The following is a 14,791-nucleotide window of genomic DNA, read 5'->3' on the forward strand; positions in this document are numbered from 1 at the left end:
TAATTGCACACGGGTTTATATATTTGATTTGGAAATATTAATATACAATGTTTATGATGTGGGAATCCCAACGAGTTCATCATGAACAGGATTCGATCTACTGATCTCAGCGTCATTTCAACCGATTTCTTGTTGTTTACCTCGACCAACGCGCGCTGGCCTTGGCGCAGTAGGCAGCGCGTCAGTCTCATAATCTGAAGGTCGTGAGTTCGACCCTCACACGGGGCAGGTGTTTTAAAGCCACAAGGACTACCAATGATGTAGACGTGCCAAAGAGGTTGATGTTGTGTTACAGTCATGTCCATCAACTGATGTTGACAATGAGGCATCAAAAGAACTGGCTATTGTCCTTTTTCAGCATCCGGTTAAGTAGCTCTCACTGTGTTGTTAGTGGAGTTGAAAGACGTTGTTTCCAAATAGCAATCAAGCATACAGTTGGACGTTTGACGAGGCACATGGCTCACAAGTGCAAGCCTCGTTGGCGCAGTAGGCAGCGCGTCAGTCTCATAACCTGAAGGTCGTGAGTTCGACCCTCACACGGGGCAGGTGTTTTAAAGCCACAAGGACTACCAATACAATGATGTAGACGTGCCAAATAGGTTGATGTTGTGTTACAGTCATGTCCATCAACTGCTGTTGACAATGAGGCATCAAAAGAACTGGCTATTGTCCTTTTTCAGCATCCGGTTAAGTAGCTCTCACTGTGTTGTTAGTGGAGTTGAAAGACGTTGTTTCCAAATAGCAATCAAGCATACAGTTGGACGTTTGACGAGGCACATGACTCACAAGTGCAAGCCTCGTTGGCGCAGTAGGCAGCGCGTCAGTCTCATAATCTGAAGGTCGTGAGTTCGACCCTCACACGGGGCAGGTGTTTTAAAGCCACAAGGACTACCAATGATGTAGACGTGCCAAAGAGGTTGATGTTGTGTTACAGTCATGTCCATCAACTGATGTTGACAATGAGGCATCAAAAGAACTGGCTATTGTCCTTTTTCAGCATCCGGTTAAGTAGCTCTCACTGTGTTGTTAGTGGAGTTGAAAGACGTTGTTTCCAAATAGCAATCAAGCATACAGTTGGACGTTTGACGAGGCACATGGCTAACAAGTGCAAGCCTCGTTGGCGCAGTAGGCAGCGCGTCAGTCTCATAATCTGAAGGTCGTGAGTTCGACCCTCACACGGGGCAGGTGTTTTAAAGCCACAAGGACTACCAGTACAATGATGTAGACGTGCCAAAGAGGATGATGTAGTGTTACTATCATGTCCATCAACTGATGTTGACAATGATGCGTCAGATAAGTTGGCTATTGTCCATCTTCAGCATCCAGTTGAGCAGCTCTCAAAGCGCTGCTCGTGGAGTTCAAAGACATTTCAGGGCAGCTGTTTTAAAGCCACCAGGACAACCAATACAATGATGTAGACGTGCCAAAGAGGATGATGTTGTGTTACTATCATGTCCATCAACTGATGTTGACAATGATGCGTCAGATAAGTTGGCTATTGTCCATCTTCAGCATCCAGTTGAGCAGCTCTCAAAGCGCTGCTCGTGGAGTTCAAAGACAAGTTGGCTATTGTCCATCTTCAGCATCCAGTTGAGCAGCTCTCAAAGCGCTGCTCGTGGAGTTCAAAGACATTTCAGGGCAGCTGTTTTAAAGCCACCAGGACAACCAATACAATGATGTAGACGTGCCAAATAGACCGCAAAGAGGTTGATGTTGTGTTACAGTCATGTCCATCAACTGCTGTTGACAATGAGGCATCAAAAGAACTGGCTATTGTCCTTTTTCAGCATCCGGTTGAGTAGCTCTCACTGTGTTGTTAGTGGAGTTGAAAGACGTTGTTTCCAAATAGCAATCAAGCATACAGTTGGACGTTTGACGAGGCACATGGCTCACAAGTGCAAGCCTCGTTGGCGCAGTAGGCAGCGCGTCAGTCTCATAATCTGAAGGTCGTGAGTTCGACCCTCACACGGGGCAGGTGTTTTAAAGCCACAAGGACTACCAATACAATGATGTAGACGTGCCAAATAGGTTGATGTTGTGTTACAGTCATGTCCATCAACTGCTGTTGACAATGAGGCATCAAAAGAACTGGCTATTGTCCTTTTTCAGCATCCGGTTAAGTAGCTCTCACTGTGTTGTTAGTGGAGTTGAAAGACGTTGTTTCCAAATAGCAATCAAGCATACAGTTGGACGTTTGACGAGGCACATGGCTCACAAGTGCAAGCCTCGTTGGCGCAGTAGGCAGCGCGTCAGTCTCATAATCTGAAGGTCGTGAGTTCGACCCTCACACGGGGCAGGTGTTTTAAAGCCACAAGGACTACCAATACAATGATGTAGACGTGCCAAATAGGTTGATGTTGTGTTACAGTCATGTCCATCAACTGCTGTTGACAATGAGGCATCAAAAGAACTGGCTATTGTCCTTTTTCAGCATCCGGTTAAGTAGCTCTCACTGTGTTGTTAGTGGAGTTGAAAGACGTTGTTTCCAAATAGCAATCAAGCATACAGTTGGACGTTTGACGAGGCACATGGCTCACAAGTGCAAGCCTCGTTGGCGCAGTAGGCAGCGCGTCAGTCTCATAATCTGAAGGTCGTGAGTTCGACCCTCACACGGGGCAGGTGTTTTAAAGCCACAAGGACTACCAATGATGTAGACGTGCCAAATAGGTTGATGTTGTGTTACAGTCATGTCCATCAACTGCTGTTGACAATGAGGCATCAAAAGAACTGGCTATTGTCCTTTTTCAGCATCCGGTTAAGTAGCTCTCACTGTGTTGTTAGTGGAGTTGAAAGACGTTGTTTCCAAATAGCAATCAAGCATACAGTTGGACGTTTGACGAGGCACATGGCTCACAAGTGCAAGCCTCGTTGGCGCAGTAGGCAGCGCGTCAGTCTCATAATCTGAAGGTCGTGAGTTCGACCCTCACACGGGGCAGGTGTTTTAAAGCCACAAGGACTACCAATGATGTAGACGTGCCAAAGAGGTTGATGTTGTGTTACAGTCATGTCCATCAACTGATGTTGACAATGAGGCATCAAAAGAACTGGCTATTGTCCTTTTTCAGCATCCGGTTAAGTAGCTCTCACTGTGTTGTTAGTGGAGTTGAAAGACGTTGTTTCCAAATAGCAATCAAGCATACAGTTGGACGTTTGACGAGGCACATGGCTCACAAGTGCAAGCCTCGTTGGCGCAGTAGGCAGCGCGTCAGTCTCATAATCTGAAGGTCGTGAGTTCGACCCTCACACGGGGCAGGTGTTTTAAAGCCACAAGGACTACCAGTACAATGATGTAGACGTGCCAAAGAGGATGATGTAGTGTTACTATCATGTCCATCAACTGATGTTGACAATGATGCGTCAGATAAGTTGGCTATTGTCCATCTTCAGCATCCAGTTGAGCAGCTCTCAAAGCGCTGCTCGTGGAGTTCAAAGACATTTCAGGGCAGCTGTTTTAAAGCCACCAGGACAACCAATACAATGATGTAGACGTGCCAAAGAGGATGATGTTGTGTTACTATCATGTCCATCAACTGATGTTGACAATGATGCGTCAGATAAGTTGGCTATTGTCCATCTTCAGCATCCAGTTGAGCAGCTCTCAAAGCGCTGCTCGTGGAGTTCAAAGACAAGTTGGCTATTGTCCATCTTCAGCATCCAGTTGAGCAGCTCTCAAAGCGCTGCTCGTGGAGTTCAAAGACATTTCAGGGCAGCTGTTTTAAAGCCACCAGGACAACCAATACAATGATGTAGACGTGCCAAATAGACCGCAAAGAGGTTGATGTTGTGTTACAGTCATGTCCATCAACTGCTGTTGACAATGAGGCATCAAAAGAACTGGCTATTGTCCTTTTTCAGCATCCGGTTGAGTAGCTCTCACTGTGTTGTTAGTGGAGTTGAAAGACGTTGTTTCCAAATAGCAATCAAGCATACAGTTGGACGTTTGACGAGGCACATGGCTCACAAGTGCAAGCCTCGTTGGCGCCCCCCGCCACCCGTCGGTCGAGGTGAATCTTGGTAGTGGCAACCAATCACGTCCCTGTCTGCTACCAAGAATCTACCAGAATTCTACCACGATGTGGCCAATCAGCGCTCGTATCGCTACCAAGATTCACACCGATGTCCCGCCCCACTCGGATGTCCCCGCCTCAGAGTTGCTTAGTAACGCCAGCGCTCGCCTCAGTCCCGATCGGAATCAACAGATTTCTTCATGTTCGACAGAGACAGATTTCTTCACGTTCGACTTTTGAAAGATTTTGAAAGAAATGGTAAGTAAACTTTTGTTAAAATAAATATATTCACCGAATTGCTAGCCCGGCCCAAGGCTACTGTTAGTTGTTTTAACTTAGTTCGTGTAATGTGGCTATGAGCATAGCATTACAAGGCGATCATGACTGAATATAATCGGTGTAAAAAAACAGGCATATAGGAAAAAAATACAATTTCGCAAGCTGTGGAAGTGGTGTTTGGGTCGAATTAACCCGTTTTGTGTTTTTAATTACCGTAAAACAATACAATGACAAGTGTTTTCCACCTGAAACTTCATGGCCTTAAATTATTTTCAGGAAAAAAAAAATACAAGAATGATGAAACGAGGGACCATTTCATTGTTAAATGTGAAAACAGTTTTAGGGTTAGGGTTATATATAAATATATATATATGTGTGTGTGTGCGCGTATGCGTATATATACAGGCACACCTAAAGGGATTGCCATTAAAGTGTCCACCCATTCAAAATGCAAATATAAGGTGATGGCAGTATAAGGTGCAAACAGTCCTATTTAAGGTGATTGTCATTAAAGTGTCCAACTAGAGGCTGACTCTTGCAGATGAGAAGTGAGAAAAAAGAAAGATGGGTCACTTTGTGGCATTCCACAGCTGTGTTTTAAACATCTGTTTCTCTGTTTTATATATGTTGTCCTTTTATATTCTAGATGGAACCTCGCTTCAGGAGACGAGCTGATGGCAGTATTAACCTTACGGACACATTGGAAGCAACGAAAGTCAAAAATGCCAACAGAGGCCAGCAGTGGAGGCGACCCCTGTCCCCAGACGTAGTGCTGGACAAAGCCAGAAAAGCTTTAATCCAACACAGTGGCGATATCAGTAACCGAAAACACCTGCTTGGTTTCTTTGAAATTCAGTTTGGTGTCTTTCGTGGACAGACCTTTCGCTGGGTAGCTGAAAATGCCCTGGGGTATGCTGCTTACCTGGTGGCAGCTATGAACAGGGATCCCACAGGAGGCAGCAAAGACTCCCAGGAACATGCGAACAACAAAATGTGTTTCAGGGAATACATTGAGAGCTTTCCTTCTGGTAGAATTGCTGTTGCAATGAAGGAAGCACAATATGCTGGAAAAAAACCCCAACCAAGTGCCACCACCCAGCTCTGTCCCCCTACTCAGCCCCCTCCTTCCACACAGCATGTTGATACCATCCAGGTCTCTCCCTCCACTCAGCATGCTGCCGCTACACAGAGCACTTCCACCACCCAGAACACTCCTCCAACTCAGCACGCTGCCACCCTTGCTCTTCGCTCCCTCTTGGTTGGGAAATTGCCCAATTCAAGAACATTATCCAAGACTGTGACGAGGCTGGTTTCCCCCCTCAAAGCAAAACCCTGTAAGCACACACTCATGTATAACACAGTTGTTATATATATTTTTATATTTATCCGTGTTGTTTATCATTTTTTTTACTTTTGTTGTTTGTTTTTTAGCTTTGACCCAGGCACACACACGGCCCTCACTGACCCTTGCTCAGCCAACAGCGTCGGTTGAGGGACGCACAGGGCCTTTACTCACCCTCGCCCCCCCGACTGTCTCTGTTCAGCAAGCCACAGAGCCCCCTCCCACCATCTCCCACACCTCTGTGTCTACTGAGCTGGATGACAGCACGCTGCTGGCAGAGGCAATACGCTTTGAAGAGGCCAATGTGACATGTAGGTTTATACTTTTATATACAAAATATTTTCTTTTACAGTTGTACTTCCTGATATTTGGTTCTGGCCAGCTTCACATCTTCATCTATTGATGTTAATTTATCTAATGTATCTTAAAAGTAGTATATGCTTTTGTACTTCATGTGACTTGCATTTTACAAGTTCCTGCACAACATGTTCAATTTCCAAGAGATTATAAAGTAAAAAAAAGAGTTCAAATCAAATATATATGTTTGTTCCCCCCCCCCCCCCCCCCAGCACGAGTCTGTATTCCAGCTGGCTGGACACGCGCCTTGCCAGAAGTGGACCAAAGGTGGATTTCGAAGGCTCTGTTCAAGTGGACAGCACAGGGGCATCCGGAGCTGGACTTTAGCAGAGTGGACAAACTTTGGTGGTATCCTCCACAGGTGCCACTGAAGACCAGTATTTCTCCTCCACTGGAGAATTACTTTGGCCGTCCCCTGCTTCTTTGGATGCCACGTAAGCTGTGGCAAGTCAAGTTAACTTGTCCACACCCAGACTGCCACAAAGATCTCCTCACATCTGCAGGCTTGCACCAGAAGATCAGGCAAGTTGTTGCGGTGGGTACGATTTATTTTGTGGCATCTGAGTACCTGTCCTGCCGAAGTTGCCACCGGAAGGTCATCAGCTGGAGCCACGGCATTGTGTCTCAGCTGGACATGGGCCACAGGGTGCAGTTCCCCTGCATTCTAACATCAAAACTGGCATGTGACTTCGAGGTAGCCAGTTTGATGCGTCAGCGAGGGCTGGGCAACAGCAGCAGTCAAATCCAGCACAAGCTGCAGGAACGACACACTGAGGTCTGGTTACAAAAGACGGTTCAGTACCTGACAGATTGCAAGGGGATTGCCAGAGCTGTCACATCTGGCCTGATCCTGCCTGTTTCATTTGCACCTGCACCACCTATGATTCCTGTCCCAAAACACCGTTGGCTGATGCAGGTGTATGCCCAGGATGTCTTGCAAAGGCTGGATGAGGTCAAGGCCACCATAACTTCCCAATATGGTCGGATCTTGAAAATGGATTCCACCAAGAAAGTCGCACGAAAGCTTGCAGGACACAGCTATGGCACAGCCACCTGGGCAACCAATGTTGGTAATGAGCATGGGCAGGTGATCATGTGTGTGCTTACTGCCAGTGAAGGTTTCGGTCTCGGGCCGATGATTGAAGGGCTCATCAGACGATACAGAGTGGCTGGGGTGGCTCCTCCCGAAGCTCTATATGTTGACCGGGACTGCTGTGGCAACACTCTTCTGAGAAGGATGTTTGAAGAGTGGGAGCAGATGACAATCCGGTTAGACATTTGGCACTTCATGCGGAGGATTGCTGTGGGCTGCACAACTGACTCACACCAGTTGTATGCCCCCTTCATGAGTCGCCTCAGCCACTGTATCTTTGCGTGGGATCAGGACGACCTGTCAGCTCTGAAGAAGGCCAAGAGGTCAGAGCTAGAAGCTGCCATGAGGCAACCATCTGAGGCTGATGTGCTGCGTTCTATCAACAGAAACGAGCTAGCCCTGCATTGTAAGAGAACCACCCGCGGCACCAAGGAGACACAGGCTCTGATTGAACGCCATATCCAGGCCTTCGATGGGGATGCTGGCCGTAACACTCTGGGAGTCCCACTCATCAACTCCGCCCGGATGAGCGAGATCTGGAAGTCCCAGAGAAAGCATGTGGCCTGCATCCAAGATCCTCCAGGAGTGCAGCTCTACCTGCAAACGGGAACTGTGATGAAAGGAGGACACCGTCTGCCAACCTTCCGCTGTGCCAGAGGTTCCACTTCCCTCGAGTCATTTCACCTGCATCTGAACAGATTCATCCCAGGTAAATATGTGTTAATAGAGACTTTATAAATGTAGGATTTAATTTCAATATAAATAAGTAAATGAACTGTGTTGCGATTAAGTTAGTTGTAAGAAGAACAGCTTTTCGTTGATTTATAGGAAACGTTTGTATGGTCTGATTTTTTTATTTTTTACTTTACTTTAGGTACACTGGCAAGTGACACCTTCTACCAAGCGTATCTTGTGGATGGACTGTCAAGGTGGAATGAGGACCGGGCTGTGGCAGCAACAACGGATGAGCAGCATCCACGTTGCAACAATCATCTGCTCCGTCATGCTGTCAACACTCTTGCAGAGGAGGTTCTTGGCGAGAAGATCACCCCTTATGCTGGGCCGAGAAAGTACACTGGTATACAACTATTTGTTTATTTTTTGGGACAATTTCATTCAAGTTAAACAAATACAATGTTACCACTGAGCTGTTGAATAATGTCTTGGCATATTTTTTAATTGTTTGCCATTTATTTATTTTTGTAATCTATTTTAAAGGTGAGCTCATTGGACTCGAATACCTTTACCAGCAAACTGGTAAAGTCCTGCAGGATTACAAGGTGGCTATTGTGGAGTCAGAGTCTAATGACATTGATGTAACAACTGATGAAGGTTATGCTGAACCTGAGGAGTTTCAAGACATCACTGTCCCAACACTTGACTCAGAAATAGCACCTGCTGCCTCCTCGCGAGCATCATTGTCTGCAGCGTCTGTGCTCCCTCCATCAGCAACGCCTGCATCCAGCTCTGTGTCATCCTCCTCTATGGCCCCTCAATCTGCGGTGAAATCTTCTCAATCCACCACCATGTCGTCATCATGTGTGGTCCCTCCTCCAGTGGCATCGTTTATTGAAGGCCCAGTGGTCGAGCTACCAACAGAAAGGGATCTTCCAACATCTGAAGACTCCACTTCACATGATGTAATGTTAATTCATTGTGTCCTTTAACATGTCTGTGAACAAACTCTGGGATATGTTGGAAATGCTCAGGTATTTTCTATTGTCTTATTTTTTTCTGCTATTAATTTTTTTCTCAATTTTCAAAAAATTCATTCTAGGACTGTGTCGGCCGTGACAATATTCAGGGGTATGGAGCCGTGCAGGACTTGGCAGAGGTTTTGGTTGGCCTTAAAGAACATCGTCCTGCATTGACTGGAGAACAGAGCGCCCAGATCATCACCCTGTGGCAGGCGTTGGGGGATTATGACAAGAGGAAGACTGCTTACTCACCACGTCACCAAACCACCTTAAAGCAGGGACGATACAGGGCGACTAAAAAGATTGTGGCACCAGGTGTGGAGAGCACCAAAAGGTATCACGTCTAATTAAGCAAACTGAAATGTCAGGTCAACACAGACAGAAGGAAAATAGAATAACACAGATAGTAAGAATTAATAATAAGAATATATGAATAATCCTACATTAATATTGTGTATTTTGTTGTCATTTGCAGGAGTTTCTTTGGAGCTCACAGTCCTGCACAATGGCCTGACTGCAACAGAGTCGTGGAGGCCATCTTTACAAGGCTCTGTGCTTTCTACCCAAGCACTGTGCGCTGTGAAGGAGTGAGGGTGTCACGCTTTACAATGGTGTTACGTGCTTACAACAACATCAGAGAGTGCATCCTTAACAATGCTAAGGTTATGAGTGCCACCACCATCCAACTCCCAGTAGTGAATGCTGCAACACTCACACAATGGTGAGTAATTTAGCGAGAACTTTTGAGAACAATAAAACCTTATATCTTAACTTATCTTATGTGATGAAGTGCTATTGGATACATTTGATCAGCTGATAAAACTGACCTTTTTTTGTTTTGTCTTCAGGTACAGCAGGCGTTGTAGGTCACAGGAACAACATACTGTGATGCAAGGCATCCCAGCTCCAGACGCACCGATGGCAGCAACTAAAACGCTTCCTGCGGCTTTGCAGAAAGGAGCTGCTCTGCTATATAGTAGTTTGGCTGAGCCTCATTCTTTCATTCTTCCTCCTAACACTGCTGGGGAGGCAAAGCTGAAGAGAAGGCCACAACCTCAGACTATCTCCCAGGCTTCACAACCCCAACATCCTCTCTTTCCCCCATCCGTGCAGTGTTCTGCAGGACCCTCACAGATGATGCTCGTCACCATGCCACCATCATTCATGCCACCCTTCACTCAGACACAGACCTCAAATAAAGATATCCCATACACAACCCTGCAATACAGAAAGAGAAAGCAAGACAAAGAGCGCGCTGGACAAATGACAAGAAAATATGAGAAGAAGTCGGATGTCATCATATGCAAAAAGTGCAACAAGGACAGAAAGCCACAGTCACATCGCCAGTACTTTGGAAACTGGTTCTGCACAGAGTCTGAGACTCAATCTTACGAAGAATGGAGGGCTGAGCTGGCAAAACATGGATATGGGAAGAAACAAAAGCCAAGCAATGAAAACCCTTGAGTTTCTTAAGTCTGTCTACTTACTCTACTCCAGTGTGTAGCTGTGAACCTGAATACCAGGAGTACAGTTGGAAAACTGGAAAAGGCTGGCTACATGCGGTTCATGTTTGCTGTGTCATATGCCATTATTGTTTTTATTATTATTCTTATTCTTATTATTCTTGATTGTTCTTGTAATCACTGTGTTGTTTATTAATGTTTTTCATAAAATGTCAAATTGAACAAACAAACATTTCTGTCTTCATTTCTTCTTTATCCTCTTTAGATAAATGAAACAAATCTAAATGTGTCTTTTTCTTTTCTTTTTATTGCCCATAAGATATAACACACAGACACTCATAGGCTATATAAATATCTATAGTCATCTACATACCGTAAATTCCGTACTATTGAGCGCACCTGGATATAAGCCGCACCGGCTAAAAATAAGTAAATAAATGTATTTGTACATATATAAGCCGCACTTGATTATAAGCCGCAGGTGTCCACGCTATAACAAGAGCTATTTACACAGACGTAGGCTACCGGTAACATCCGCAAATACTGTAGCGTCCGTACGGACGTTAAAGGACGACGAGAGCGTTCAAATAATAACTTTTAATAACCCGATCACTGTCGGCCGTGACCACGCCGTTTACAGCAGAGAGTAACACATAACTTGCCGTAACAATCCAACTCTCTCCCCCAGCGTTCTCTCATACAGCCACTCAACGCGTTCTCGCTGGTGCATTCACTGACTCTCCACATAATCGGAATTATGAACACATTATCAACTACTGACTTTACAACATGAACTGTTACAATACGAAGCCTAGCCGACGGTGTCTGTAACACGGCTGATGAAAAAGATGACCGTAATATATTTCACAAGAAAAAGTCCATCCATTCACTGCCTCAGAATGACTTCATTACTCACTTCCTCAGTCTCTGTTGTCGCTGTCAGTGTCATCTTAACGTGCAGCAGCTCTGTTAGCTTCTTTGACAGCCAGGTCGATCGCCTTTAACTTGAAAGCTGCATCATATGTATTTCTCCGTGTGTTTTCCATGATGAGGGTGCGTGCATGAAGCGCAAAATGACTGATATTAAGATCCGACGTGACGAAGTCAAATGTTTTTGCGGCAGAAGCTCATTGTCCCCCAAGAAAAATCCATGCATTAGCCGCACCGGAGTAGAAGCCGCAGTGCTCGAAGTGTGAGAAAAAAGTAGCGGCTTATAGTCCGGAATTTACGGTACATGCTTTTGAATACTAGTCAGTTTCTCTTGAGGGTAATAATCCTTAATATTAAAATAAGGGTTATTGATGCCAAATGTTGTGGGGAATTTAATATAGGCTTATACATTTTGCAAAAATACTAAAATTATGGTTAAAACACGATTTGATAATCTTGCAAACTACAAATAATATTTAAAGGGGATTAAGGAAAACATTTGATTTGGTATGCAAGCCAATCTGCCACCTGCTGTCCGAATAATGCCACAACAGGACAAAACCAGCCAAATAAACGAGTTCTTATCGTTGTTTATAACTGTGTATAGTGACATTAGGCAAAGATTAATTGCACACGGGTTTATATATTTGATTTGGAAATATTAATATACAATGTTTATGATGTGGGAATCCCAACGAGTTCATCATGAACAGGATTCGATCTACTGATCTCAGCGTCATTTCAACCGATTTCTTGTTGTTTACCTCGACCAATGCGCGCTGGCCTTGGCGCAGTAGGCAGCGCGTCAGTCTCATAATCTGAAGGTCGTGAGTTCGACCCTCACACGGGGCAGGGGTTTTAAAGCCACAAGGACTACCAATACAATGATGTAGACGTGCCAAATAGGTTGATGTTGTGTTACAGTCATGTCCATCAACTGCTGTTTACAATGATGCGTCAGATAAGTTGGCTATTGTCCTTTTTCAGCATCCGGTTGAGCAGCTCTCAAAGCGCTGCTCGTGGAGTTCAAAGACATTTCAGGGCAGCTGTTTTAAAGCCACCAGGACAACCAATACAATGATGTAGACGTGCCAAATAGACCGCAAAGAGGTTGATGTTGTGTTACAGTCATGTCCATCAACTGCTGTTGACAATGAGGCATCAAAAGAACTGGCTATTGTCCTTTTTCAGCATCCGGTTGAGTAGCTCTCACTGTGTTGTTAGTGGAGTTGAAAGACGTTGTTTCCAAATAGCAATCAAGCATACAGTTGGACGTTTGACGAGGCACATGGCTCACAAGTGCAAGCCTCGTTGGCGCAGTAGGCAGCGCGTCAGTCTCATAATCTGAAGGTCGTGAGTTCGACCCTCACACGGGGCAGGTGTTTTAAAGCCACAAGGACTACCAATACAATGATGTAGACGTGCCAAATAGGTTGATGTTGTGTTACAGTCATGTCCATCAACTGCTGTTTACAATGATGCGTCAGATAAGTTGGCTATTGTCCTTTTTCAGCATCCGGTTGAGCAGCTCTCAAAGCGCTGCTCGTGGAGTTCAAAGACATTTCAGGGCAGCTGTTTTAAAGCCACCAGGACAACCAATACAATGATGTAGACGTGCCAAATAGACCGCAAAGAGGTTGATGTTGTGTTACAGTCATGTCCATCAACTGCTGTTGACAATGAGGCATCAAAAGAACTGGCTGTTGTCCTTTTTCAGCATCCGCTTGAGTAGCTCTCACTGTGTTGTTAGTGGAGTTGAAAGACGTTGTTTCCAAATAGCAATCAAGCATACAGTTGGACGTTTGACGAGGCACATGGCTCACAAGTGCAAGCCTCGTTGGCGCAGTAGGCAGCGCGTCAGTCTCATAATCTGAAGGTCGTGAGTTCGACCCTCACACGGGGCAGGTGTTTTAAAGCCACAAGGACTACCAGTACAATGATGTAGACGTGCCAAAGAGGTTGGTGTTGTGTTACAGTCATGTCCATCAACTGATGTTGACAATGATGCGTCAGATAAGTTGGCTTTTGTCCATCTTCAGCATCCAGTTGAGCAGCTCTCAAAGCGCTGCTCGTGGAGTTCAAAGACATTTCAGGGCAGCTGTTTTAAAGCCACCAGGACAACCAATACAATGATGTAGACGTGCCAAATAGACCGCAAAGAGGTTGATGTTGTGTTACAGTCATGTCCATCAACTGCTGTTGACAATGAGGCATCAAAAGAACTGGCTATTGTCCTTTTTCAGCATCCGGTTGAGTAGCTCTCACTGTGTTGTTAGTGGAGTTGAAAGACGTTGCTTCCAAATAGCAATCAAGCATACAGTTGGACGTTTGACGAGGCACATGGCTCACAAGTGCAAGCCTCGTTGGCGCCCCCCGCCACCCGTCGGTCGAGGTGAATCTTGGTAGTGGCAACCAATCACGTCCCTGTCTGCTACCAAGAATCTACCAGAATTCTACCACGATGTGGCCAATCAGCGCTCGTATCGCTACCAAGATTCACACCGATGTCCCGCCCCACTCGGATGTCCCCGCCTCAGAGTTGCTTAGTAACGCCAGCGCCGGCTTCTGGTAAGTAAACTTTTATTAAAATAAATATATTCACCGAATTACTAGCCCGGCCCAAGGCTACTGTTAGTTGTTTTAACTTAGTTCGTGTAATGTGGCTATGAGCATAGCATGACAAGGCGATCATGACTGAATGTAATGGGTGTAAAAAAACAGGCATATAGGAAAGTAGTGTTTGGGTCGAATTAACCCGTTTTGTGTTTTTAATTACCGTAAAACAATACAATAACAAGTGATTTCCACCTGAAACTTCATGGCCTTACATTATTTTCAGTAAAAAAAAATTACAAGAATGATGAAACGAAGGACCATTTCATTGTTAAATGTGAAAACAGTTTTAAAAAAGTGTAATCATGCTATAGTGTTGATAATACAAGTTTGTGTGTGTGTATATATATATATATATGAAACCGCTACACACACACACACACACACACACACACACACACACACACACACACACACACACACACACACACACACACACATATACATACATACATACATACATACATACGTATACATACATACATACATGACATGCGGGACACAGGGATACAAGACATTAGTGTTCAACAACTGCTGTCCTCCCTCCCTTACATATTTAAACCATAGATAAACCCGAAACAAGATGGAGAGGACCCCCTATATGACTCAGAATAAACAAATTACAAATTAAACCCGTGCAATTAAAAATAGACTCATATTTATATAAAGAAATGTAGATAACCTGTGAAGTAAAATAAATGTATGTGCTATTTTAAAGACAAATGTTCCTTTGAGAACAATAAAACCTTATATCTTAACTTATCTTATGTGATGAAGTGTGCTATTGGAGGATACATTTGATCAGCTGATAAAACTGAAGTTTTTTTTTGTTTTGTTTTGTTTTGTCTTCAGGTACAGCAGGCGTTGTAGGTCACAGGAACAACAAACTGTGATGCAAGGCATCCCAGCTCCAGACGCACCGATGGCAGCAACTGAAACGCTTCTTGCAGCTTTGCAGAAAGGAGCTGCTGAACCTCATTCTTTCATTCTTCCTCCTAACTGCTGGGGAG

General features: G+C 44.8%; 2 protein-coding genes across 2 annotated transcripts in view; one reads left to right on the top strand and one right to left on the bottom strand.

Moving 5' to 3' along the window:
* The window catches only part of dync2h1 (dynein cytoplasmic 2 heavy chain 1), a 187,472-nt gene that overhangs the window by 88,043 nt on the left and 84,638 nt on the right, over positions 1-14,791 (bottom strand). The gene's annotated exons all lie outside the window — the stretch shown is intronic.
* Positions 8,079-10,239, top strand: LOC306829909 (uncharacterized protein; the record flags this gene model as incomplete). Its single annotated transcript, XM_079353127.1, has 5 exons — positions 8,079-8,156; positions 8,297-8,718; positions 8,856-9,109; positions 9,251-9,496; positions 9,624-10,239. The coding sequence occupies exons 2-5, from the start codon at positions 8,563-8,565 to the stop codon at positions 10,237-10,239; spliced, it is 1,272 nt and encodes a 423-aa protein (XP_079209253.1). The 5' UTR covers positions 8,079-8,156; positions 8,297-8,562.

Source organism: Symphodus melops (genome assembly GCF_947650265.1).
Source record: "Symphodus melops genome assembly, chromosome: 10".
Taxonomy (NCBI): domain Eukaryota; kingdom Metazoa; phylum Chordata; class Actinopteri; order Labriformes; family Labridae; genus Symphodus; species Symphodus melops.